General features: G+C 50.7%; 3 protein-coding genes and 1 long non-coding RNA gene across 4 annotated transcripts in view; 2 read left to right on the plus strand and 2 right to left on the minus strand.

Moving 5' to 3' along the window:
• The first annotated feature begins 982 nt into the window (after positions 1 to 982).
• On the plus strand, positions 983 to 3,135 carry LOC108542030 (uncharacterized). The gene is made up of 2 exons (XR_001889148.1): positions 983 to 1,105; positions 1,954 to 3,135. It is a non-coding gene; the product is annotated as an uncharacterized LOC108542030 (long non-coding RNA).
• PHB2 (prohibitin 2) lies at positions 3,128 to 9,337 on the minus strand. Its single transcript, XM_017891791.1, has 10 exons — positions 9,039 to 9,337; positions 8,805 to 8,889; positions 8,123 to 8,202; positions 7,021 to 7,205; positions 6,528 to 6,657; positions 6,313 to 6,416; positions 5,809 to 5,886; positions 4,481 to 4,557; positions 3,661 to 3,666; positions 3,128 to 3,464 (listed from the first exon to the last, which is right to left on the minus strand). The coding sequence occupies exons 1-10, from the start codon at positions 9,163 to 9,165 to the stop codon at positions 3,437 to 3,439; spliced, it is 900 nt and encodes a 299-aa protein (XP_017747280.1). The 5' UTR covers positions 9,166 to 9,337; the 3' UTR covers positions 3,128 to 3,436.
• Positions 9,338 to 9,402: 65 nt separating this feature from the next.
• Positions 9,403 to 14,306, plus strand: EMG1 (EMG1 N1-specific pseudouridine methyltransferase). The gene is made up of 6 exons (XM_017891792.1): positions 9,403 to 9,713; positions 12,665 to 12,766; positions 12,878 to 13,019; positions 13,421 to 13,479; positions 13,558 to 13,707; positions 14,025 to 14,306. The coding sequence occupies exons 1-6, from the start codon at positions 9,546 to 9,548 to the stop codon at positions 14,136 to 14,138; spliced, it is 735 nt and encodes a 244-aa protein (XP_017747281.1). The 5' UTR covers positions 9,403 to 9,545; the 3' UTR covers positions 14,139 to 14,306.
• Positions 14,307 to 14,523: 217 nt separating this feature from the next.
• LPCAT3 (lysophosphatidylcholine acyltransferase 3) overlaps positions 14,524 to 22,435 on the minus strand; it is a 45,802-nt gene continuing 37,890 nt past the window's right edge. Inside the window, exons 2-13 of the mRNA XM_017891790.1 lie at positions 22,110 to 22,217; positions 21,351 to 21,457; positions 20,150 to 20,243; positions 19,943 to 19,980; positions 19,353 to 19,531; positions 17,796 to 17,904; positions 16,939 to 17,025; positions 16,676 to 16,842; positions 15,940 to 16,087; positions 15,709 to 15,867; positions 15,478 to 15,606; positions 14,524 to 15,235 (exon numbers count right to left, since the gene is read on the minus strand). Of these exons, the coding sequence (XP_017747279.1) occupies positions 15,490 to 15,606; positions 15,709 to 15,867; positions 15,940 to 16,087; positions 16,676 to 16,842; positions 16,939 to 17,025; positions 17,796 to 17,904; positions 19,353 to 19,531; positions 19,943 to 19,980; positions 20,150 to 20,243; positions 21,351 to 21,457; positions 22,110 to 22,217 (1,313 nt within the window). The 3' untranslated portion in view covers positions 14,524 to 15,235; positions 15,478 to 15,489. The remainder of the gene's footprint in view (positions 15,236 to 15,477; positions 15,607 to 15,708; positions 15,868 to 15,939; positions 16,088 to 16,675; positions 16,843 to 16,938; positions 17,026 to 17,795; positions 17,905 to 19,352; positions 19,532 to 19,942; positions 19,981 to 20,149; positions 20,244 to 21,350; positions 21,458 to 22,109; positions 22,218 to 22,435) is intronic.

A 22,435-nucleotide genomic window follows, 5' to 3' on the forward strand; every position in this document is an offset into this window, starting at 1 on the left:
TTCTTATAGAGGCCCCGGCACCACAGGCTTTCGCAGTCCCCCGACCTCCTGGAATTTAGGCTGGTCAGGGAGACAGATTCACAACCCGATCACAAGCATCAAATAATTGCTGGCAGGTATTAAGAAGGAAGCAAACAAAGACCGGGAGAGAGAACAGCTAAGGATTGAGCAACACAATAGCTCCCTGGGGCTGCGGCCCTCCAGGGCATGGGTGGGGCAATCACCTGTCGGGCTCAGGTCCCCTCTCCCAGCAACGCCCTTTCTATCCCAGCCGGAGCTGCACAAAGGCAAGTCCCACCTCCTCTAACCGCCCTTGGGCTACCTGCCCTTGGGGTGCGACTTGGACTCCGCTGAGGGCTGTGCTGTGAGGTGGGTCCAGGAGCAGCTCGGTCCGGAGAGTGGAGCGCGATCACTCCCTCTGCAGGCCTCAATCGAGGGGCAGGGCTGATGCTCCGGGCCAGCTGGGGTCTCTGGGTAGCGGTGGGTAACTCCACACTAGGGGTACCTTGCCGGGACCCACCTGCCCTTCACAGGCCTGGCGGGGCCTTCTCCCTCACCTTTCCCTCAGGGGACCCCAGCACAGGCCGGGCACCGCGTGGCGGCACAGCCCAACTCCTGCCCAGCTGACCCCTCGCTGACCTCAGGGATCTCTCTGGCCTTCCAGCTTTGCTGTGGGCAGGGTCTGAGGCCACAGAGGAATGGGCTAGTCCTGGGGACAGCAGCTGCTGTGGGGAGGGGACCCGAGAACAGCCCCCACTTTTTGTTCCTCTGGAGACAGGGGTGAGACTGGGCAAGTTGGAGAAAAGAGGGCCCTGGGAGAGGGTGGGAGGCCCAGAGGCGTGGCCAAGCCTTAGAGGAGGTGCCCGTGGCTGGCGCTGGGAGGGAAGGGGTTAAGGCGGTGAGGGGCAGCCTATGGCAGGAGGACACACCTGTGCGCAGGGTGGCAGGCGGGGCCCAGGTAAGGAGCCTGCGCTGCCCGGCAGGCGGAGAAGGAAGGAGGAAGAGCGGAGGCCAGGGCGGGCTCTAGGCCATGGAATATGGGGGCCTTAAAGCCCCTTCGTCTCCCCGGCACCCACTCTCTGGGGGCAGGCGGGCCCGGTGACAGGTAAAGGCCACCAGGGGAGAGGTCCTGGGCTGAGCTAGGGACTGCAGAGGGGGGACGAGGGTGGGTAAATCGGTGTGTATTGCGGGTCGGGACAGGCTGCGGGGGGTGGGGAAGGTGGCTCGGAGGCAGGGGGCCAACGGTCAAGGGGCTTCGGAGGGCTGCTTGGACCGCAACCTGGGCCTAGCAATCAGCGACCCAGGGTGTGGCTGGTGGCGGGTAGCAAGGCTCACCAGGAAGTGTCCCCAGGGACTCGGGTGGTGGGGGGATGGGAGCCAGGGATCTGCAGCTTTTCCACAGGGAGCCTGGGCCTGAAGCTGCCTGACCCAAGGTGGGCGGGCTGGGTGGGGGCCCTCGTCTTACCCAGCAGTGTTTGGGTGCGGTTGGGAGTCTCTAATACTGCCGGGTAATGATGGAGGCCCCTGTCCCTGTGTCAGCAACATCCATCGCCTCAGGTCCCCAGCTCTTAGCTGGCTACAGCCCCCTCCCCACTTCCCACGCACCCCGGAAGCCCCCTGTCTTGAGCTGAGAGTGCTGTACAAGGGGTGGCTCTTGTTGACGGGCTGCCACTAAGGGACACAATGGGCCCCAGCCCCTCCGCCCACCCAGTGCGATTTGTCACCTGGTGGATCCAGAACCCACAGTCGACCTTGAGCTTGGGGTTGGCTCGCCCCCTCTCAAGAGACCTCACCTGGCCTGTGGCCAGGGTCCCTGTAGCAACTGGTGAGCATGCACCGTAGTTCTCTTTTGGCCCGCCCTGGGTCCATCTTCCAGTACAGTGTTGGATGGTCTAATTGTGAAGCTCCTAACACTGTCTGGTAAAGATGGCCCCCGGGTCGGTTTTTCGGCAGTGACCTTCAGGGACCCCTGAAGACCATGGAGGACTACTGATGAACAACCTCTGACCTTCACCCCTCTGGATGGGGGACAAATCACTAGGCAAAGGGGAACAATGGGAAGAAGACAAAATGGCTGCCTTTACGGCTGCAGCAAGATTTGGAAACACTGGTTCCCTAGGCACCTCCATTGTCTTCCCGCCTTGGGAACATGAAATAAAGTGTGAATGGGAACATGAGGAAGACTGATCCAGGTCACTTGACCTGTCTTTTGTCTAACTGTTGATCTCAGCCTCCCAGCAATTCAGGATTGGGGCTGCGACGTCTGCTTTGTCCTTCGATACTCAACCCTAAGCAGAGAAAAACATCTTAAAAACCGAAGCAGATTAACCCAGTCCCTCTGTTCAGATCCACCTGCTGCCCTATCTGCATTTGGCAGTTCCTGTACATACTTTGCCCCCATGTTTTGTCTGAGTTCTACATCTTCCTTGTCTCCCCTCAGGGATGGGAAATGGGCAGTAGTGGGAGATTCAGGTATAAACAGTGGCTTTGTTTCTCTGGTGCCTGAGATTCAGGAAGGCCTGTCTTGGGAAGATAATTGTCAGCTTATCTGTGGACTGAACAGACAGGCACCTGTTCCGTTGGCCCCAGAGCTGTGGGAATGAAAAGCCCACCTCCACACAGGGAGCCGTGTTAGCTAGCAGCTCCTCACGCCTGGTGACTGAGAAATGGAATGTGGGTGGCCTATAGCAGGCCACGCAATACACTGGGCTTCTGGGCACAGAAGTGCCTCAACAGGCACAGGCAGGCTCCCCACAGCCACAAGGAACCCTGCGACCAAGGAAGCAGCTCTGTTGGGGTCATCAGATTTTAAACTTGGCTCAGCAAAGCCATGGCTGTCCAGCCTTAAAAAAACGGGTGGTGTGGGAGAAATGGAGGGTGGGGTGAAGAGCACAGCTGGGCCTCCAGAACTCAGGGCCAGCCGTCCCAGTTTGGGTCCTGTTTTGGAGCCCAGGCCCAGCTTCCTCGTAGCTGCCCCAGCCAGATTTTTTTTTTTTTGCGCCCCCTGCTGGCAGACACGAAGACAGACTCAGGAGGAATATGTAAACGTGCGCATGCGTGCTGCCCGTTATCCAGTTCGTGAACACGTGAAGCGTGAAGCCTTGACTTCAGGTTAAGTAATAAAATTTATTGAGAGTTCCTGGGTTGGTGGTTATCTCCTCCCTGCCTTGAAGGAGGGAACAACACTGTAGGAAATCACTGAGAAATCACACAATGTCCCAACAGCCCCAGTTAACACAGGGAGGAGGAAAATAATTCCCCAGAAAAGGGGCTGGTCTTCAGTCTTCCTTAATCCAAGAGGGGTTCAGGGGATCGGTGTGGGGGACCATCGCATGATACTGGGGCGGGGTAGGGCTGTGCTGGACCCCTGGCTGGCTCCTCAAAACTGGAGAAGCAGATCCACTTCCTCTGGGGGTGGAGTTCTTGGTGACTAGGCTCATTTCTTACCCTTGATGAGGCTGTCACTGTAGAAAAAAAAAGACAGATGATGACATTAGGGGACATAAATGTGAGAGGCAGGACACTCTAGGCCATTCCCTCTATGACCCTCCTACCCCGATTGAGGGTTTGTCTGCGGGGAGGTGGGAAAGGGAGTAGGGTAGGAGGCAGGTACTGGGAGAAGGTAGCCTGCAGGACCCCACAGAAGCAGCAACAACTTACCTTCCTCTGTGGTGCCAGATCGCCAGATGAACAGGAAGCAGAGAAGAGAAATGCACATGTTAGTTGACAGCTTCAGGCCCCACTCAGTTTTGAACCCTCCTTTGCTCCCAAGAGAAAAGACAAACAGGGTTGACAGCCAGGAATCTCTGATTCATGAAAGGAGGCGGTGTGTTCTCATGGCCACTGCTATTTCTCATCTCCTTTCCCTTTTTTTTTTTTTTTTTTGACACGGAGTCTCGCTCTGTCGCCCAGGCTGGAGTGCAGTGGCCGGATCTCAGGTCACTGTAAGCTCCACCTCCCGGGTTTACGCCATTCTCCTGCCTCAGCCTCCCGAGTCACTGGGACTACACGCGCCCGCCACCTCGCCCGGCTAGTTTTTTTTTTTGTATTTTTTTAGTAGAGACGGGGTTTCACCATGTTAGCCAGGATGGTCTCGATCTCCTGACCTCGTGATCCGCCCGTCTCGGCCTCCCAAAGTGCTGGGATTACAGGCTTGAGCCACCGCGCCCGGCCTCTCATCTTCTTTCCTAACATCCCTCCCTGCACCGGAGGAGTTTGAGGGCTCTTGAGTAAGAACACTGAGTATCATCTTTCATCACTTTTTGGTTGGATGAAAACTTTATAATTAAAGTGCTTTTTATGTGAATAATCCTATTTGATCTCATAAAATCAATCCTATGAGACACAAGATAGAAACTGTCAACCACCCCCTTTTCTAATCTTGGTTCAATGTCTCTCTGTAGCAGGCTCCAGAGCCCAAGCAACCAGACCCAAGTCCCACGTTCTTTGTGAGACCCCACTGAGTGGTCACATCTCTCACCTGGTGAAACTTTCATCCTGTAGGTTCAGCACGAGGTTGTCAGCCGTGAGATAAATGCGATTCTGTGATGTGGCGATCTACAGGGCAGGAAATACAAAGACCTCAATTCTGACCCCTGCAATTCAGTAGCCACTTAATGGAACACATGCAGATTAGGGCAGGGATACAGCAATGAATAAGACATGGCTTCTACTCTCATTTAGGGATCCAGAGCAGTGAGCAGCAGCTATGACTATTAGCAAAGTAACAGAGGCAAGAACAAAAGGTCAGGGAACCCAGAGGAATCATTCTTGATGAGGGGAAGAGTACTGGAGAAGCCAATTATTTATTTATTTATTTTATTTTTTATTTACTTATTTTTTTTTTTGAGACAGAGTCTTGCTCTGTCGCCCAGGCTGGAGTGCAATGGCGCGATCTCAGCTCACTGTAAGCTCCGCCTCCCGGGTTCACGCCATTCTCCTGCTTCTGCCTCCCAAGTAGCTGGGACTACAGGTGTCCACCACCACGCCTGGCTAATTTTTTGTATTTTTTTTTTTAGTAGAGACGGGGTTTCACCGTGTTGGCCAGGATGGTCTCGATCTCCTGACCTTGTGATCCGCCCACCTCGGCCTCCCAAAGTGCTAGGATTACAGGCGTGAGCCACTGCGCCCGGCCTATTTATTTACTTTTTTGAGATAGAGTCTCGCTCTGTTGCCCAGGCTGGAGTGCAGAGGCGCTATCACGGCTCACTGCAACCTCTACCTCCCAGGTTCAAGCAATTCTCTGCCTCGGCCTCCTGAGTAGCTGGGAGTACAGGTGCCCGCTACCACGCCTAGCTAATTTTTTTGGTATTTTTTTAGTAGAGACGGGGTTTCACCATCTTGGCCAGGCTGGTCTTGAACGCCTGACCTTGTGATCCACCCGCCTCAGCCTCCCAAAGTGCTGGGATTACAGGCGTGAGCCACCACGCCCGGCTATTTATTTTTGAGACGGAGTCTTGCTCTGTTGCCCAGGTTGGAGTGCAGTGGCATGATCTCAGCTCACTGCAACCTCTGCCTCCTGGGTTCAAGTGATTCTCCTGCCTCAGCCTCCTGAGTAGCTGGGAATATAGCTAAACGCCATCACAGCAGGCTAATTTTCTTTTGTATTTTTAGTAGAGGTGGGGTTTCACCATGTTGGCCAGGTGGGTCTTGAACTCCTGACCTCAGGTGATCCACCACGCCGGCCATAAAACCACTCTGAGTAGAAACCCGAACAAGCAAGGTTCGAATTCCCTCACGTCAATGTGCCTTAACTGAAAGCACTTTCTCAAGGCAGCCCCATCAGAGATGCTGGGCTGACACACTCACCGTCTTGGAGATATTCTGGGCTGCTCGGATCTTGCGAAGTTTGATGTAGCCAGGGTTCTTGCTCAGTGCTTCTCCAAGGTGAGGAGGGTTAAGGTTCACACAAGGGCAGGTCTCAATCCCTAGCCCCGTCCTTACCACACTCCCTTGCTACAGTCCTCCTCTGGGCTGTCAGATCCAAGGTTGTGCTCAGGTGGCTTGTGCCCGCTCTACCTTGGACCCCACCTGTGGGCCTCCCTGCAGGCTGCTGCCAGGAACTAGGGGCAGCAGCAGAAATGAAGGGAAGGCCAGCAATGCTATTGATCTGGCCTTACAGTGGGGAGTCGGGGCTCAGGTACCCCCACTAAGATTTCAGATCTCATCTGTAGTCCCCACCCACAACAAGGAGCCAAGGGCCAGAGAGCACAGAGTCGCATTCGCCTTAGTCTCATCAGCCTGCCCGTGAAGGAGGATGGGGAGCTCAGGCGCCCCAGGGGCTGGGCTGAGACCTCTCACGCAGAAGGATATCATCTTGGCAGCCTCGGCCTCACCCTCAGCCTGCACAATCTTCTGCCGCTGCTCCTGCTTCGCTTTTTCCACCAAGAATTGGGCCCGCTGGGCCTCCTGCTGGGCTGTCGTGGGACAGAGTCAGGGAGACCCAGTGCTAGTCAGGAGCCCCATCCATGGAGTCCTTCCTCCTCCTGCATCTCGGAAGCCCTCACCCCACTGCTCTTGCGACTCACCCACTTGTTTGGCTTCTACAGCAGCTGTGTACTCTCGGCTAAAGCTCAGCTCTGTGATGGCCACGTCATCCAGGATGAGGCTGAAGTCCTTGGCCCTCTCTGTCAGCTCCCGGCGGATCAGCAGGGACACCTGGGGCAGGGTGGGGAAGGGCGGTTTGAGGGGACTGGGCTGCGGCCCCTCATCTTTCACTCTCTCAATACAATATGCGCTGCCTTAGCTTCCTGTCAGGCAAACCTGTAACATAAGCCTCTCTGCTGAAAGAGGTGCAGGAAAAGCCAAGATTGGCCATCTTCCTCTGTGCTTCCTAATACCAAGTGCTACCGAGTTCTAATGCTGGCTCTCCTTAGTTCACAGTGGCAATTAGCACAGATTTTAGGTGGAAATGGCACTAGGGTGACAATCCTTTTCTATTAAGCTGCCTTTCCTAATTCCCAGTACTCTGGGCCTAGAAGGGAAAGCCTGACACCCTGCAGATGGTAGTGGGAGTCAGACCTGGGCCCGCTGGGTGATCAGCTGTGAGGCATTGAACTTGGCCACCACACTCTTGAGCACCTCGTTGACAATGGACGGCAACACTCGTTCCTCGTAGTCTAGCCCTAGGCGCTGGTACATGCTAGGAAGCTCCTGAGCATTGGGTCGAGACAGCACTCGCAGGGAGATGTTCACCATCTGTAGGTCTGAGATTGAGGTCAGCAGTGGCTGGTCAAGGCCAAACACACTTTCCCAAGCATTTTCTCCTTCGTGTTCCTCCCTATATGCCCTGTGTAATGATGTACAGCCTGGCACTGCCCTGGGGGGAGGAGAGTTAATCAGGCTGACAAGGAAGACATGAGGCAGCACAGGTGAAATGCACCCTCACCCACTGTGAAGCCTGGAACTGCAACCCCGTCACCAGCAGAGCTGACTGCTCTTTCCCCCTCTGTACTCCATGCAACCTCTAACGTGGGTGCTTTCACGCTGTACCATAATCACGTCTCCTGTAAGGACTTGGGGGACAATAATGTGTTTAATGAATCTTTTATTCCAGGGCCCAGCAGTCTAGTAAATAAATAAGCCACCTGCACTAGGTATAGTACAAAGAAGTACATTACAGGTTACAGGTGAGCTACCTCACCCAGGGTGTATGTGTGTGTGTGAGCGTGTGTGGGTGGGTGGGGAGGAGGAAGAGGTCTGGAGAACTCAAAGGCATGGCTTTTATGTATGGTCTAGAAGGAGAGAACAGGTGAACTAGTCAAGGGTAGGGACAAACTTCTCCAGAACAGAGTATACTAGTGGATGTAACTGTAGATCTAGTAAGTCAGGCAGTTAGAAAAAAAGGCTTTAAAACAAGGCTTTGATCTAGGCAGTGAATAAAACAAGGGACAAACAATACTCTTATTGAATATATGTCAGGGAGGAGACAGTAGAAAGCACGCAAACACAAGGTGTTCAGAATGTGCTGCTTTGACCCCAGGAGGCATGTATTTTTGTTACAGTTCTTGCAGACGTGGAAACTAAGGCCTAAAGGCCTGACACTATCATCTTCCCCTGGGGTTTCTTGCCAGCTCCCTTGATCATCCCACCTGCCATGTGATTACCAAGTGCTCAGACCTACCTTTGGAGCCTGTAGGGGAGGAGATTTTTCGAGGTCTGGCCCGAATGTCATAGATAATGGGGTACTGGAACCAGGGGATCCTGCAGGGGACAGGGATAGGTATTAAGAGGCCGCAGTTTCGGCCAGGCACGGTGGATCAAGCCTGGAATCCCAGCACTTTGGGCAGCCGAATCATTTGAGGTCAGAAGTTCGAGACCAGCTTGACCTATATAGTGAAACCCCGTCTCTACTAAAATACAAAAATTAGCCGGGCGTGGTGGCGGGCGCCTGTAATCCCAGCTAATCGTGAGGCTGAGGCAGGAGAATCGCTTGAACCCAGGAGGCGGAGGTTGCAGTGAGCCGAGATCGCGCCACTGCACTCCAGCCTGGGCGACACAGCAAAACTCCCGCGCCCCCCTCCCTCAAAAAAGCCGCAGTTTCACTAGCTTTGCCCGGTTTTCCCTCACCACGCGTTTTTTGGCCTGCTCCTCCCCATGACCACCAACAAGGAGAGATTCTCTTGTCCCTTTGGGGAACAACAGTTCATATGCTGCTGGAGGTTCGCGCAGCACCCACTATCCTAGGAGCAGAGATGAGGAGGAGGAAAAAAAGCAGCGCTGAATCCTGTTGCACGTCCCACTATAGCCACCGCTGGGTCGGCGTCAAGGGTGAAAGGTCAGGGTCAAGCTCTGCCCGCCATTACCTGAAGTGAAGGCCCTCAGCCAGGATAGTGTCCTGCTGAACTCCACCGATCCGATTGAAGAAGATGGCTCTGTGCCCGCCTTCCACTGTGGGGAGAGGGGTGGTGATCAGGCCAGGCCGCTGCTCAGAGTAAATGCTAGCTAGGCTCGTGGTGGGGCGCGAGAGGCGGTGAGACAGGGCAAGGGGTTTGGGGGAGGGACTGGAAGCGTCCGGCGAGCGGGCGAAGGTTGCTCACCAGTGAACACGGATTCACGGACACCATAGGCCACGGCGCCGGCCCCCAGCAACAGCTTCAGCGCCGTGCCCATGCCCCGGGGCCCGGCGGGCAGCCGTCCCGCCAAGTCCTTCAAGTTCTGGGCCATGTCTGATCTTGAAGCCGGCGGCACCGGAGGTCAGAAGGGGGTGCCGGCCCGCCTCTACCCCGCTGCAGCTTAGGTACTACACCCTTCACACGAGGGTTCGGGCCCGTAATGCTGGCGAAAGAAAGGGCACCGGAAGTGCGCTCCCTTGGAAACCCTCCCCCTTAGCCCACTACGGACCCGAACTTCGCGCACAGGAAGAGCGCATACGGAAGTCCCGCCCCTTTCTGGAAGGCTGCCCTCCCAGGGAGGGCAGCGCAAGACGGCAAGTCATCGCCATTTACAAGCCCACTTTCAAAATGGCAGCCGGAAGGAGATTTGTGATCCGAAGCCTCACTGTTCCCATTTAAGAGCGTTAGCGCAACTTCCGGTCTGGTTGCAAGATGGCCGCGCCCAGTGGTGGATTCAAGCCTCGTGAACGAAGCGGTTGGGAGCAGGCACAGGACTGGGATGCTGTGCCACCCAAGCGGCCCCGACTAGGGGCAGGAAACAAGATCGGAGGCCGTAGGCTTATTGTGGTGCTGGAAGGGGCCAGTCTGGAGACAGTCAAGGTAGTTTGGGACAGGAAGTGGATAAGTAGTAAATCAATAGACTGGGATCTGTAGAATGAGGGTGAGGGGCTCAGAGTGGATGGAGAAAGCAGAGAGGGGTGAAAGATGCTTTTGAAGGAAGATGGGTTGGTTGGCTGTGCGTTGATTTGACATTCTGGGATGGTAGTGCTCATTTTCTTTCTTTCTTTTTTTTTTTGAGACGGCATCTCGCTCTGGCGCCCAGGCTGGAGTGCAGTGGCGCGATCTCGACTCACTGCAACCTTTGCCTCCCGGGTTCAAACAATTCTCCTGAATCAGCCTCTCGAGTCGTTGGGACTACAGGCACGCGTCACCACTCCCGGCTAATTTTTTTGTATTTTTAGTAGAGATGGGGTTTCACCATTGTTGGCCAGGCTGGTCTGGAACTCCTGACCTCAACTGATCCGCCCGCCTCGGCCTCCCAAAGTTCTGGGATTACAGGCGTGAGGCACCGTGCGCAGCCGGTAGTACTCATTTTCTTTTGCTCTTCTTGAATGCCATTCCAGCCCTCACCTCTTTGCTTCCAATTGGTTTACCAGGATTCTGTGATACAGTAGTCTAAGGAAAGTTTCATTTGTTGGGTCATTCCACATCCCAAGACAAGTTACTGGACAGATGAGAAAGGTAGTTATGTAGCCTAGTCTGCCCTCCCTTTTTGTAAGGGCTTCATGTTTCAATTCATTAGTGTCCATAGTCACCTCTCTCTAATATCCACCTGGAAACACTGTCCAGACCAGGTTATTGTTTAACACTTTTACGTCACCATTTTATCTATCATTCATGTCTTTCCCCACATGTAATAAATAGAACCAGCAATTCTCTATCTTAAAGCCTTGGGCAATGTTCTTCCTCCTTTCTCTTACCCTTTAGAAATAATTCAGTGAGTAGGCCCAGAAGAAATTGCATGGGTTTAGAAGTGAGACCAGGATTTTAATCTTCGTTCTAAATACACTTGGTGTGTGTGTGTGCGTGTGTGTGAAACAGAGCCTCAGTCTCTCCCAGGCTGGAGTGCAGTGGCATGATCTTGGCTCACTGCAGCCTCCGCCTCCTGGGTTCAATTGATTCTCCTGCCTCAGCTTCCAGAGTAGCTGGGATTACTGGCCTGTACCTGTAATCTATTAAAAGAATAGAACACATGGTTATATCCTACTAATGGGTTGAAACTAGTATTCATTCAAGAAGGTTTTTTCTTCTATAACTAAGGATGTCTCATGGACTTAGTTCTTGGTCATTTGTTCTTTCTTTGTGCTTACTCTGTGACATTGCTACTTCAACTATTCAATTTCAAAATCTGTATCCCTTTTTTCGCAGACTTTTTGGAGCCACATATCTCAAGAATGTACATAGACATATACAAACATTCTAGTGATACATAAAAACTTAGCCTTCCAAAACCTGTATTTGTATATAACAGTTTGTTTTTAGGCATTTTACTGACCACCCTAATGCTCCTTGGGACTCCAAATTGCAACTTGGAATTATTTCTTTTAGCTGCTACAGATGTAGTCCACTTCTTTATCATCAAACTTCTGATGTCTTTTTCATTGTACACAGAGTTGTTAGGATAGTGTCTGTCAGTCATTCCCATCCTGCCCTTCTTACTCCAGAATTATATTTGGCTTTGTGCTTGATACATTAGGATTTTGTGGTTTACAAAGCAGCTTCATATATAATCACTGCCCTTCGGTGTTTCAGCTCCCAATTTTCCTCGAAATTTCCTTTTTCTGTTTACACTTTTTCTTTTTTGTTTCTTTTTTGAGACAGGGTCTTGCTCTGTTGCCCAGGCAACAGAGTGCAGTGGTGTGATGGCTCACTGCAGCCTCTACCTCCCTGGCTCAAGCAGTCCTCCCACCTCATCCTCCTGAGTAGCGGGGACTGCCAGCAAATACCACTGCGCCTGTTTTTTTTTTTTTTTTTTTTTGTGAGACAGGGCCCCACCGTGTTGCCCAGGCCAGTCTCAAATTCCTGGGCTCAAGTGATCCTCCCGCCTCGGCCTCCTAACGTGTTGGGATCACAGGCATGAGCCACCACACCTAGCTACTTTTTCTTGATTCTAACTGTACCTTTGCTCACGCCAATCTTTTTTTTTTCTTTTTTTGAGACAGGGTCTTGCTCTGTCACCCAGGCTGGGGTAAAGTGGTGCAATCTTGGCTCACTGCAACCTCCATCTCCCAGGCTTAAGCCATCCTCCCCACTTTAGCCTCCCAAGTAGCTAAGACTACAGGCATATGCCACCACACCCAGCTAGTTTTTGTATTTTTAGTAGAGATGGGGTTTTGCCATGTTGCCCAGGCTGGTCTTGAACTCCTGACCTTAAGTGATTTGCCTTCCTTGGCCTCCTAGAGTGCTGGGATTATAGGCGTGAGCCACTGCACCCGTCCCCATGCCATTCTTAAAACTGGGAATAACCCCTCTTCATTTTACTTCTGAGTTTTCTTTGATTCAGCTGCCTCCTGCGTCATTAGAATTTTCACATTTCTTCTTGTTCAGATTTGCAGCTCTTCACTTAGTGCATGTTTGGTGTACGCAAATTGAGGGTAGTGACTGTATGTTTTGCATAGTACATAAATACTGCTCCTGTGATAAACAAAGCATTCAGCCTTGCTCACTAACTACTAACTCCTGCCTAGTTCCAGGATGTCTCATTGGACTTGCTTAACAGCCACAGGTTTTTAAATTAAATCCAGTGTATTGGTAGGTAATGTGAAGTCACAGGTTGTGCCCTTCCTCCTGTTTCCAAGACCAGTTACTGGGGAGTGCAAATATGGCTTCACAGTAATCTCCTGAAGGGCTCGCTGGGCTCCACCTCCTGTGGTTTTGGTTTAGTAGGTCTAGGGTGGGCCTGAGAATTTGCCTAACAGGTTTCCAGGTGCAGCTGCTGGTGGTAGTGGGCTAGGTAATGCTGTTCTTTGGTCATGTTCCCTGTTCTTCAGGTAGGGAAGACATATGAGCTACTCAACTGTGACAAGCACAAGTCTATATTGTTGAAGAATGGACGGGACCCTGGGGAAGTGCGGCCAGACATCACCCACCAGGTAACTCCAGGGACAGTGCTCACAACCCTTTGTGCCTCTGTTTGGAAGGGTTGGCAGCTGAGTGCTGCCTCTCTTCAGCCTTAACCATGCCGTGGTTTCTGCTTTGCTCAGAGTTTGCTGATGCTGATGGATAGTCCCCTGAACCGAGCTGGCTTGCTACAGGTTTATATCCATACACAGAAGAATGTTCTGATTGAAGTGAATCCCCAGACCCGAATTCCCAGAACCTTTGACCGCTTTTGTGGCCTCATGGGTAAGAAGCCTTAGAACAAAGCTCAGAATGAACTTGTCAGTAGGGAAGAAGGGAGGAAGAGGAAAAGGGAGAGCTAAATGTGGGATTTTTAAGCGAGGAGATGGGAGAACAAGATGATCAATACCAGGACAAGGACTCTTATTATTTTTCTGTTTGCGGAAACTCCACTCTCCTGTTCTTGCAGTAGCTTCCTGGTTGAGTGAAAGAGGGAGTCTGAACCTATCACTGTACAGCTAGCCATATGCTTGGCAACTGTTCGTTCCTAACATTTCAGGAGTCCAGTCTGGATATAAAGCACACAGGGAACTCATCTTACCTATGGGGTTTTCCTTGTTAGATAATGACTGGACAGAAGGACTATGATCTTCATGTACCTCTGAACTCTTTTTTCCCCCTTCTAGTTCAACTTTTACACAAGCTCAGTGTTCGAGCAGCTGATGGCCCCCAGAAGCTCTTGAAGGTGAGGTATTGAAACCTACTAGTTGAAGGTTGGTTCTGGGAATGTTTCTGGGGCTGACTTTCCTCTTTTTTACTTTAGGTAATTAAGAATCCAGTATCAGATCACTTTCCAGTTGGATGTATGAAAGTTGGCACTTCTTTTTCCATCCCGGTTGTCAGTGATGTGCGTGAGCTGGTGCCCGACAGTGATCCTATTGTTTTTGTGGTAGGGGCCTTTGCCCATGGCAAGGTAAGGTCTGGGCTCAACCCTGAGGTTCTTGATAGAGCTGAACTTAGTATAGAATTCCCAGAGAAGCAGGCATTTTAACAATGCTTACGATGAGCTAGAAGACACATGACAGTTCCACACCCTACCCCAGTGCACATCCTTTGAGGACTGCTGCCATATTTGTAATAGTCACAGTTAGGACCTTCTTTATCCTTTGTAGGAATTTGATATGAAACAGCACAGCTGAAATACTAGCTCAGCCATAGTTTTCCTGACCTAAAGAAGGGTTGAAACGGCTACTGAGTGAGAGTTGGCTGACAAAACTGTTCTCTTCTTAGGTCAGTGTGGAGTATACAGAGAAGATGGTGTCCATCAGCAACTATCCCCTTTCTGCTGCCCTCACCTGTGCAAAACTTACCACAGCCTTTGAGGAAGTATGGGGGGTCATTTGACAGTAGTAGAACCTGTTCTGAAACCAGAAACTGTTGAGATCACATCCTTTGACCCTGGTCTGAGCCGACTGCTGGAAGATGATCTTTCTGCACTAAGACTGTGGAGTTTGGGGAAGCCAAGGCTGTACATTTGCTATTTGTTTATCCTATGAATACTGTTCTTGCAAACCTGGTTGTTTTGGGGTTCCTAAAGTATCTAATGGTGTAAAACTGTTTGTTCCCCTGGGACTTCAGGGACAGATACGAGGTTACAGAGTTTACAGTTTGGTTCCATGCTTTGAAGGCGGGCTTTAGCTCCTAGATTCCTGTGCGCTAAAGGAGAGAACCCTGATAATCAGCCATGGCAAGGATGGAGAACTGTGAAAGAGAGCAGTCAGGAATGCTGGTGGTGAAAAACTGAACAAACAGAAGTGATTTTATCTAATAGTTCCAAGGTAGAAAAAGTGGAGCAGGCAGGGCCTTGCACCCCTCTCCACCCCCCCATGGGGGGGGTGGTGATAGCGGCACATACACAATCATAGTAACTTGGCAGAAGAAAAACACAATAGATTCCTGGCTAGATGGGGAGAGATAAGGCAATGTGCATGGGGGAGCCAGAGGAGAGATGTGGACCCCTCTGCTCCTCCCACAAGAGTTTCCCCTTTGAGCCGGGCATGGTGGCTCACGCCTGTAATCCCAGCACTTTGGGAGGCGGAGGCGGGTGGATCACTTGAGGTCAGGAGTTCGAGACCAGCCTGGCCAACGTGGTGAAACCCCGTTTCTACTGAAAATACAAAAATTAGCTGGGCTGGGTGGCACGCCTGTATTCCCAGCTGCTTGGGAGGCTGAGGCAGGAAAATCACTTGAACCCGGGAGGTGGAGGTTGCGGTGAGCTGAGATCGCGCCACTGCATTCCAGCGTGGGTGACAGAGCAAGACTCCTTCTCCAAAAAAAAAGCTTCCCCTTTGGCCCTAAATGAAGACTTGGCTGGCAGCAGAGGCACAACTGGAAGCATCGATCTTCCACCTCCCTGGCTTTTCCATTCTCTGTGCTCTGGGGCAAAGGAGTGCTATGAAAAGGGAGACAAGTAGTTTCTGCACCAGTCCTGCATAGGCCACCTGCAAGACAAGACATGTGATTGGAAGGCTGGTTAGTTACTCCCCTAATTCCTGGTCTGTAGCCCTTCCAGATGTTTCCTAGCATGCCTCAGTAAGTCACAGCAGTCATTGCCCATACTGTGTCCCTTAGTAGCCAGGCTAATCCTTGGAATTCACCCCAGATTTCTAATACTATTTTTTTTCCAGTCTGTTGCTCTATTCTGTAACCTGGTGGTGGTTTTAGCTTAGCTGTATTTACTTACCAGGGAGATGGATTATTCCATCTTCTTTAACTTCTCTTTCCTTGGCACCATTGCTTTGTGAACATAAGGCAATATGAATAGTAGGCTCAAGAAGAAGACGTGGCCAAGGAAATAGACGGATTTATATACCTGTGGAGAGAGAGGCCACTGAGGTAGACAGGCATGGAGCATCCCTCACTGCCCGAGGTTGCAGTGAGTCCCTCCCAGTCTCATAAGCAGGCCTTCACTTGCCTTAAGCCATTTGTCCCATGTGAAGAGGCAGAAGGCAGTCATGGAGTAACCCATGAAGAGCCAGTGGATGGTCTGTTGCACCAAATAGTAGAAGGGCTGGAGGGCAGTAATGGCGGCCAGGTTGCTCAGGGTGGGGCTCTGTTGAATGAGCCTGGCAGCCTGGGGAGGGAGGAGGAGCTCATCAGCATCTTGTCCCTCATATCCCCCTTCACCCCCACCCTGGAGGCCTACCTGTCTTTCCACAATAACAATGAGGAATTCCATCTGGAAGCAGACCAGGTATCCTGAGTGCAGGCCATGCCAGAGGGCCAGGAATAGCAACGAGAGACCCTGAGAGAGTTCTTTATTTCCAAGGAACTTGAGTCGTTTGAAGAAGTAGCTGGAGAAAAGGGTGGGTGGGGCGACCCTCAAACTGACTGGTCCTTGCATCCCGCCACCTGCCTCTGGGTCCTCACCCTGAGGATTGGAGTGGAGTGCTGGTGGGCTCCCACGTGTAGCCCCCAGAGGGTACAGGAGGCAGTGCTGGCTGATTAATTTTAGAGATGGAAAGCAGACCCAAGGCGGAGCTGGAGACCATGTGCGCACGAGTCACTTGGTTCAGCAGCAGTGACTGAGTGCTGATGCCAAGATCAGTGGTGAACCAGACACTCAAGCTGCCCACACTCTAGTGGTGGGGACAAACAAGTCAAGCTGTTTATAAACAGGGCAGTGGAGGACATAAGTCCATTGGCAGAGCTGGAGTAACACCCAGGTCTCAACGCACTTTTGTATCTTGCCTTTTTTTCAAATATGACGAATGTTTTTTTTTGGGGGGGTATAGGTGGGGATCAAAGTCTGTGTGAGTGACAGGGGGTTCTGCCCAGGTGGGAAAGACGCATAAGGGTGAACATGGTACACCCCTGCCCTCCAATCTGGGAAGACAGTGGAAGGAAGGAACCAGGGTCCAGGCTCCCCACCAGCAGCTCACCGGGCCACCCAGGCGTTGGTGTTGATGTTGAATGAGGCAATGGTGCCAGTGAAGCGGGGGTTTGTTTCAAAGAGCCACACCTTCATGTTGGCACAGGCATCCCACTTTGCCTTGCCCTTTTCTTCAAAGCCATTGAAGCCCAGGCCCGTCAAAATGCATACTCCTTCCTGAGAGGGAATAGCTCAGTTAGGGCTCTTGCCACCCCCCCACACTGGCCTCCATGGCTCGTCTAAATAGGACCCTGTTCCAACTTTTCTACTTACTGTGACCAGCCAACAGGTGACGTATTTGTACAGCACAAACTTGCCCCAGATCAGCATGTACATACAGCGGAACCAGAAGGGGTGGTTCTTGAGAGAAGAAAGCACAGTGCATTAGGGATATGGCATGACTAGGCAGTTTCTCTTAGCACTCTTCCTTTTCACACTTGTGGCTGGCTACCTCATACCTGCCTAAGGCCTGCTGCCAGATGTCCCCAATAGTCTGGCCTGATGGCCTTCACAACAGGCAGAGAGGAATAAGCAGAGGGCCGGGAGAATCTTCATTCACTTTCCCTTGGAGAGTCCCAAGGGCAGCACTGTGTTGAACTTCTCCACTGTTTGCCTTCGTTGGCCAAGTTTTTGGAATGAGCATTTGGAATGTTAGGTACGGAGGGGCCCATATTGGATTTAAATTTAAGGAGAGAAACCTGCCCAGAATTACTGAACTGTTTTCAAGTTTTTCAGCTGGGCAGGAGCAAAAGCCAGCACTTCCCCACTTCCCTTGGTTTCTGAATTCCCTAGAAGTGCCCAAATTTATCAGGCAAGAGAAGAAAATAGGCTGGAGAATCAGAAGCTGCTGTGCTCTGAGGGGTCACGTGGATGTGATAAGGCAAGCTAGGAGTGGCTCCTAGAGAAGGCAAGGGGTGCTAAATGTGCAGCTGGCACAGCCCTGTGCCCACGAAGGTCGTTCAGTGCTGGCCAATGAACGTGTCCCGGCCCGGCTGGCACTGACACCAACTCACAGATCTAGAGCATTTGTAGATGATATTTCCTACTTCTCTACTATCTATAGGGATCCTTGCCTGTCCATTTTCTAGCTCTGGTGCAGTCATGCTGCTGCTGCTTTAGTAGACACTCACGTCATAGTCTTCAGTGAGGAGATAGTCTTCTGTGATGTGGGGGCTGAGCAGTGTGTAGCCCACTAGGTAGAAAAGGCCCAGACTCAGGCGCTTGAGAGCAGGAATGGTGCTGGAAAGGAACGAGTGAAGTTCCTGGTCACAGAGAGCACAGACTATTCCCTTCACCCTCTGACCTTCAGTTATGGAGAGGAGTTTTTAGGGGTGTGGTTGTCTACCTGGAATGGGATGAGAAGCTCTGCTGCCCAAAGCGTTTCCTGTTTCAGGGAAAGATTTCTATGGCTGGCTATGAGGAATGGGGACTGCAAACCTCTAAGAGTTGTGGGAAGGTCAGGGCAGCAGACAGTGGACCAGTCTTGTGTTTACCCCTCAGGGATGCTACTGATCTCAAGGTCTTGCCAGGTTTCACCATCTCCATTGGGACTGAAAACCCAGTGGAGGTAAGATAATAAAAATAACCACTTTGAATCTGCTCCTTCATTTTTTGGTTGAATTGATGCTGAAACACAGGATGGACAAGTTCTCAGTGAAGGAATTCTTTTGGCAATTAAACTTTTTTTTCTTTTTCACCTTTTAATTTTATTTTCTTTTTTTTTTTTTTTTTTTTTAATTTTAATTTTTATTTTCTAGAGACAGGGTCTTGCTCTGCCACTCAGGCTAGAGTACAGAGGCATAGCCCATAGTCATTGCTCACTGTGGCTTTGAACTCCTGGGCTCAAGTGATCCTCCTGCCTTGGCCACCTGAGTAGCTAGGACTATAGGCATGTACCACCTTGCCTGGATAATTTTTTTTTTTTTAGAGATGGGGGTCTCACTACATTGCCCAGGCTGGGCTTGAACTCCTGGCCTCCAGTGATCCTCCTGCTTTGGCCTCCCAGAGCGTTGGGATTACAGGCATGAGCCACTGTGCCCTCCTACATTTCCTACTGATAAATAAGTATTTTTGAGACAGGATTTGGCTATGTCGCCCAGAATGGAGTGCAGTGGTGTGATCAAAGCTCACTGCAGCCTTGACCTACCTCCCCTGGGCTCAAGCAATCCTCTCACTTCGGCCTCCTAAATAGCTGGACTACAGACGCATGCCACTATGCCTGCTAATTTTTGTATTTTTTTGTAGAGACAGAGTCTATGCTGCCAGGCTGGTCTAGAACTCCTGGGCTCAAGCGATCCTCCCACCTCAGGCTCCCAAAGTGCTGGGATTACAGAGGTGAAACCACTGTGCCCAGCCTCTCTCTACCTACCTACCTACCTATCAATCATAAATATATTTCATATGTATGTGAAAATAGGCTTTAAAGGCAGAAATGTGACTGGTTCAGACAAAATCCTGTGGCATAAAAGTGGATTTTTATGTTTGTACCAGTGTCAGAATGGATAGCTGGAAGAACCCTAAACTAAAAAAGGCCCACTCCTGGCACAGAGTGCCCATTACAACAGTCCAGGGCCTGCATGACACAGGTCTCTATGCCAGGGTCATGCTGGAGAATGCAGCTTTCAGAAGAGTCACTTCAGAGTGAGTGCAATACCTACATGAACATCTGGACCAAGAGGGGCGATTACCTGTTTGGTATCTTTCCTGGTATGTCAGTCAGCTCTCCCTGCACCAGCTTCATGTAGTGATTCATTGAGAATTGGGGCCCTACCAAGAAGGCCCCATAGAAGTAGGAGAAACCAGCAACTTCCAGCAGGGAAGGAACACCCCGTATGGCATATTTCTGTTGCTCAGAGGACAAGGAATTCTATGCCAAGAAGAGAATGCATGGTTCAGGATAGCCTTGAATCTCCCCACAAGAGCCAGTTTGAGTGTTCCCCACCCGTGTGCCCCACTGACTGGGGTTCTTCAAATAGCCTTCTCTTTGGGGGATGACAAATAGTTGCTTCTTGTGGAAATGCATACGTGTGTGCATAGCTGGCTGCTGCTGCTTTAGCAAATGCCTTGCTGGCATTGATCTCTGGACTTTGTACAAGAGCTGGATCCTGGGCAAATTAGATTTGTTGATCCTTGCTCAGTGCTATCTGAAAGGGAGATTGCACAGGCTGGGGAATGAGGGAGAGGCTCTGCTCTGGAATTTGGGTTCAGTCTTTGTTAACAACCTTTTTCTTCCCTTTCATTAAGTCTTGAACCTCTCTGCTGATGAATGGGTACTTACCTGATCTTTCCCTCCGTCAAAGTAGTCAACAGCCAAACCTGAGCAGAGAGAGAACGGGTGGGTAGGGTGATGGGAGAGGACACTGAGGATGTGGCCTGTAGACTGAGTGCAGCCAGGAGTGTATGGCGGTGGGGGTGCCGAGGAAGTTTTTAGCGAGATGGGGGAGGGACCTACATGTAAGGAAGGCAGGCAGTGACCATCACTCACCAATCAGCTTCAAAGTCAGAACACAATGTGGCATTGTCCACTTGATATCGTAGTTTCCGGTGGCTGTGTAATAATATCCAGCCAGAAGGTAGGCCTAGGAGAGGCAGAAGTATGTATTCCAGCATCACTACTATTTCTTCTCCCTGCTCTGAAATTCAATGTTCTCTTTCCTTTTTCCTTTCTCCTCATCCCATCATTAAAAGCCTTAATACATTCCTACAAATGGAGGTGCTGAAAACCTATAATGGGAAGAGTGTTGCTCAAGGCTTCTCGGCAAAATGAGGGCTAAACTGAGATGAGAATTTAGATGCTGGGGCCACAGGTGCATGCCACCTCACCTGGCTAATTTTTAATTATTTTTGTTTCACCATGTTGCCCAGGCTGGAGGGCTAATTTTTATGTTTTTTTTTGTAGAGATGGGGTTTCACCATGTTGCCTGGGTTAGTCTCAAACTTCTGGGCTCAAGTAATCTGCCTGCCTTGGTCTCCCAAGGTGCTGGAATTACAGGTGTGAGCCACTGTGCCTGGCCTAGGCTTAGGTTCTTTAACTCATTCTAAGTTGCTTTTCTGTCTTGCCTTGAAGTGACTCTTCTCCTGGATAGTGGGCTAAACCAAAGAGCCTAATGGTACAATATGCAAAGGGTTAGCTGGTAGCCCTTCCTTGAGGCAAGCAAAGAGTTACCATTACACTCTGTGGATGGAACACTTGGGGCCTGTGATAAGCCACATACCTGAAGTCATAGTGCTAAGTGCTGCGAGTGGCGTTAGAAATTAGGTCTGCTAATTTCTTTCTTTCTTTCTTTCTTTTTTTTTTTGAGATGGAGTCTCGCTCTGCCGCCCGGGCTGGAGTGCAGTGGCCGGATCTCAGCTCACTTCAGCTCGCTGCAAGCTCCGCCTCCCGGGTTCACGCCATTCTCCTGCCTCAGCCTCCCGAGTAGCTGGGACTACAGGCGCCCGCCACCACGCCCGGCTAGTTTTTTGTATTTTTTAGTAGAGACGGGGTTTCACCGTGTTAGCCAGGATAGTCTCGATCTCCTGACCTCGTGATCCACCCGTCTCGGCCTCCCAAAGTGCTGGGATTACAGGCTTGAGCCACGGCACCCGGCCAGGTCTGCTAATTTCTATGCCACAGTCTCCTGCCTACCCCTGTCCCCTGAACTGGTGTCAGCTGTAGCCTGAGCTGCTAAGGGAAAGACGTTTACCATCTGGAAGCAAAAGGTAGTGAGGACAGCAGTGATGGTACGGCCCATTAGTCGAAGGATGAGGAACTGAAGCACAATACATAGCAGGGAGTGGTAGAGCTGGTTTCCTGGATGCAAGAAGAGAGAATATAGCCTGGTTTTTACACTCCCACCCGTCCTGAGACTTCCAATCACAACATAATATATAAAGAAAAAACACTGGCATCAGGATCTTTTTTTCAGAATAACCTCATGTTTTGGAGGAGAGGATGGAAATTAGTTGTATAAATAAAAAGGATTATTAGGGTGTTATTGTATTTCTTTTCTTTTTTTGTTTGTTTTTTTAGAGATGAGACTTGCTCTGTTGTCCAGGCTTGAGTGCAGTAGCTCAATCATAGCTCACTGCAGCCTGGAATTCCTGGGCAAGTGCCACCACGCCCAGCTTGTTACTGTATTTTTGAATGTCTGAAGTGAAGAATGAATCTAAGTGGAGATTGCCTGGCTCATTCAGTTACATCCACAGCAGAGAGAAACTGAGGATTCTTTGTTGATGGGGTCTGGCAAGGGTAACCACCCTCAAAATGTTTTTATCTGACAGAGGAATGTACACAAAAGACAAAAAGGAAAAGTTAAGCTGTGTTCCTGTCCATACAACCCTCTTTGCAAGCAGGAGCATTATAACTTCCCTACCTATTAGATTATCTCAAGGAAATTCCATTCAAGTCTGTTCCTTCCAGGTTCCCTCTAATTGCAGTGTCGCTACTAACTTAGTTTACTCACCAAAGTTAAAATACGCAATTGAGAGGCCTGTAAAGGTATGGTAGAGGTGGATGAGGTAGCTCTCCTTGTAGAAAAGGTAATGCCGATAAAACAAAGCAAAGGGGTAACCTAGATGGAGAAAAAGATAAGAAGGGTGTTATTTGTGCCTGGTGCCATCCCAATTTGGTTTGGAAGTTTATCTGGCATGAAACGCAGCCCAGAGGGAGAGAGAGAGAAAAAAAACAAAACCATACATTATATGGATGGCAACAGAGAAGGCAATAACAGTATCCCCAAGAACCAACAGTTTTTTTGTAAACGGAAATTTTGAACTGAAGATATTAATA

This window comes from Rhinopithecus bieti, unplaced genomic scaffold (assembly GCF_001698545.2).
Source record: "Rhinopithecus bieti isolate Rb0 unplaced genomic scaffold, ASM169854v2 scaffold_21022, whole genome shotgun sequence".
Taxonomy (NCBI): domain Eukaryota; kingdom Metazoa; phylum Chordata; class Mammalia; order Primates; family Cercopithecidae; genus Rhinopithecus; species Rhinopithecus bieti.

Excerpts from the sequence above, each read along its gene's own strand:
- PHB2 (XM_017891791.1), bottom strand. The coding sequence starts at position 9,165 with ATGGCCCAGAACTTGAAGGACTTGGCGGGACGGCTGCCCGCCGGGCCC. Across the intron at positions 6,417-6,527 it reads TGTAGAAGCCAAACAAGTGG|CCCAGCAGGAGGCCCAGCGG; the intron begins GTGAGTCGCAAG and ends GTCCCACGACAG. Across the intron at positions 5,887-6,312 it reads AGGCCGAGGCTGCCAAGATG|CTTGGAGAAGCACTGAGCAA; the intron begins ATATCCTTCTGC and ends AACCCTCCTCAC.
- EMG1 (XM_017891792.1), top strand. The coding sequence starts at position 9,546 with ATGGCCGCGCCCAGTGGTGGATTCAAGCCTCGTGAACGAAGCGGTTGG. Across the intron at positions 9,714-12,664 it reads CCAGTCTGGAGACAGTCAAG|GTAGGGAAGACATATGAGCT; the intron begins GTAGTTTGGGAC and ends CCTGTTCTTCAG. Across the intron at positions 13,020-13,420 it reads CCGCTTTTGTGGCCTCATGG|TTCAACTTTTACACAAGCTC; the intron begins GTAAGAAGCCTT and ends TCCCCCTTCTAG.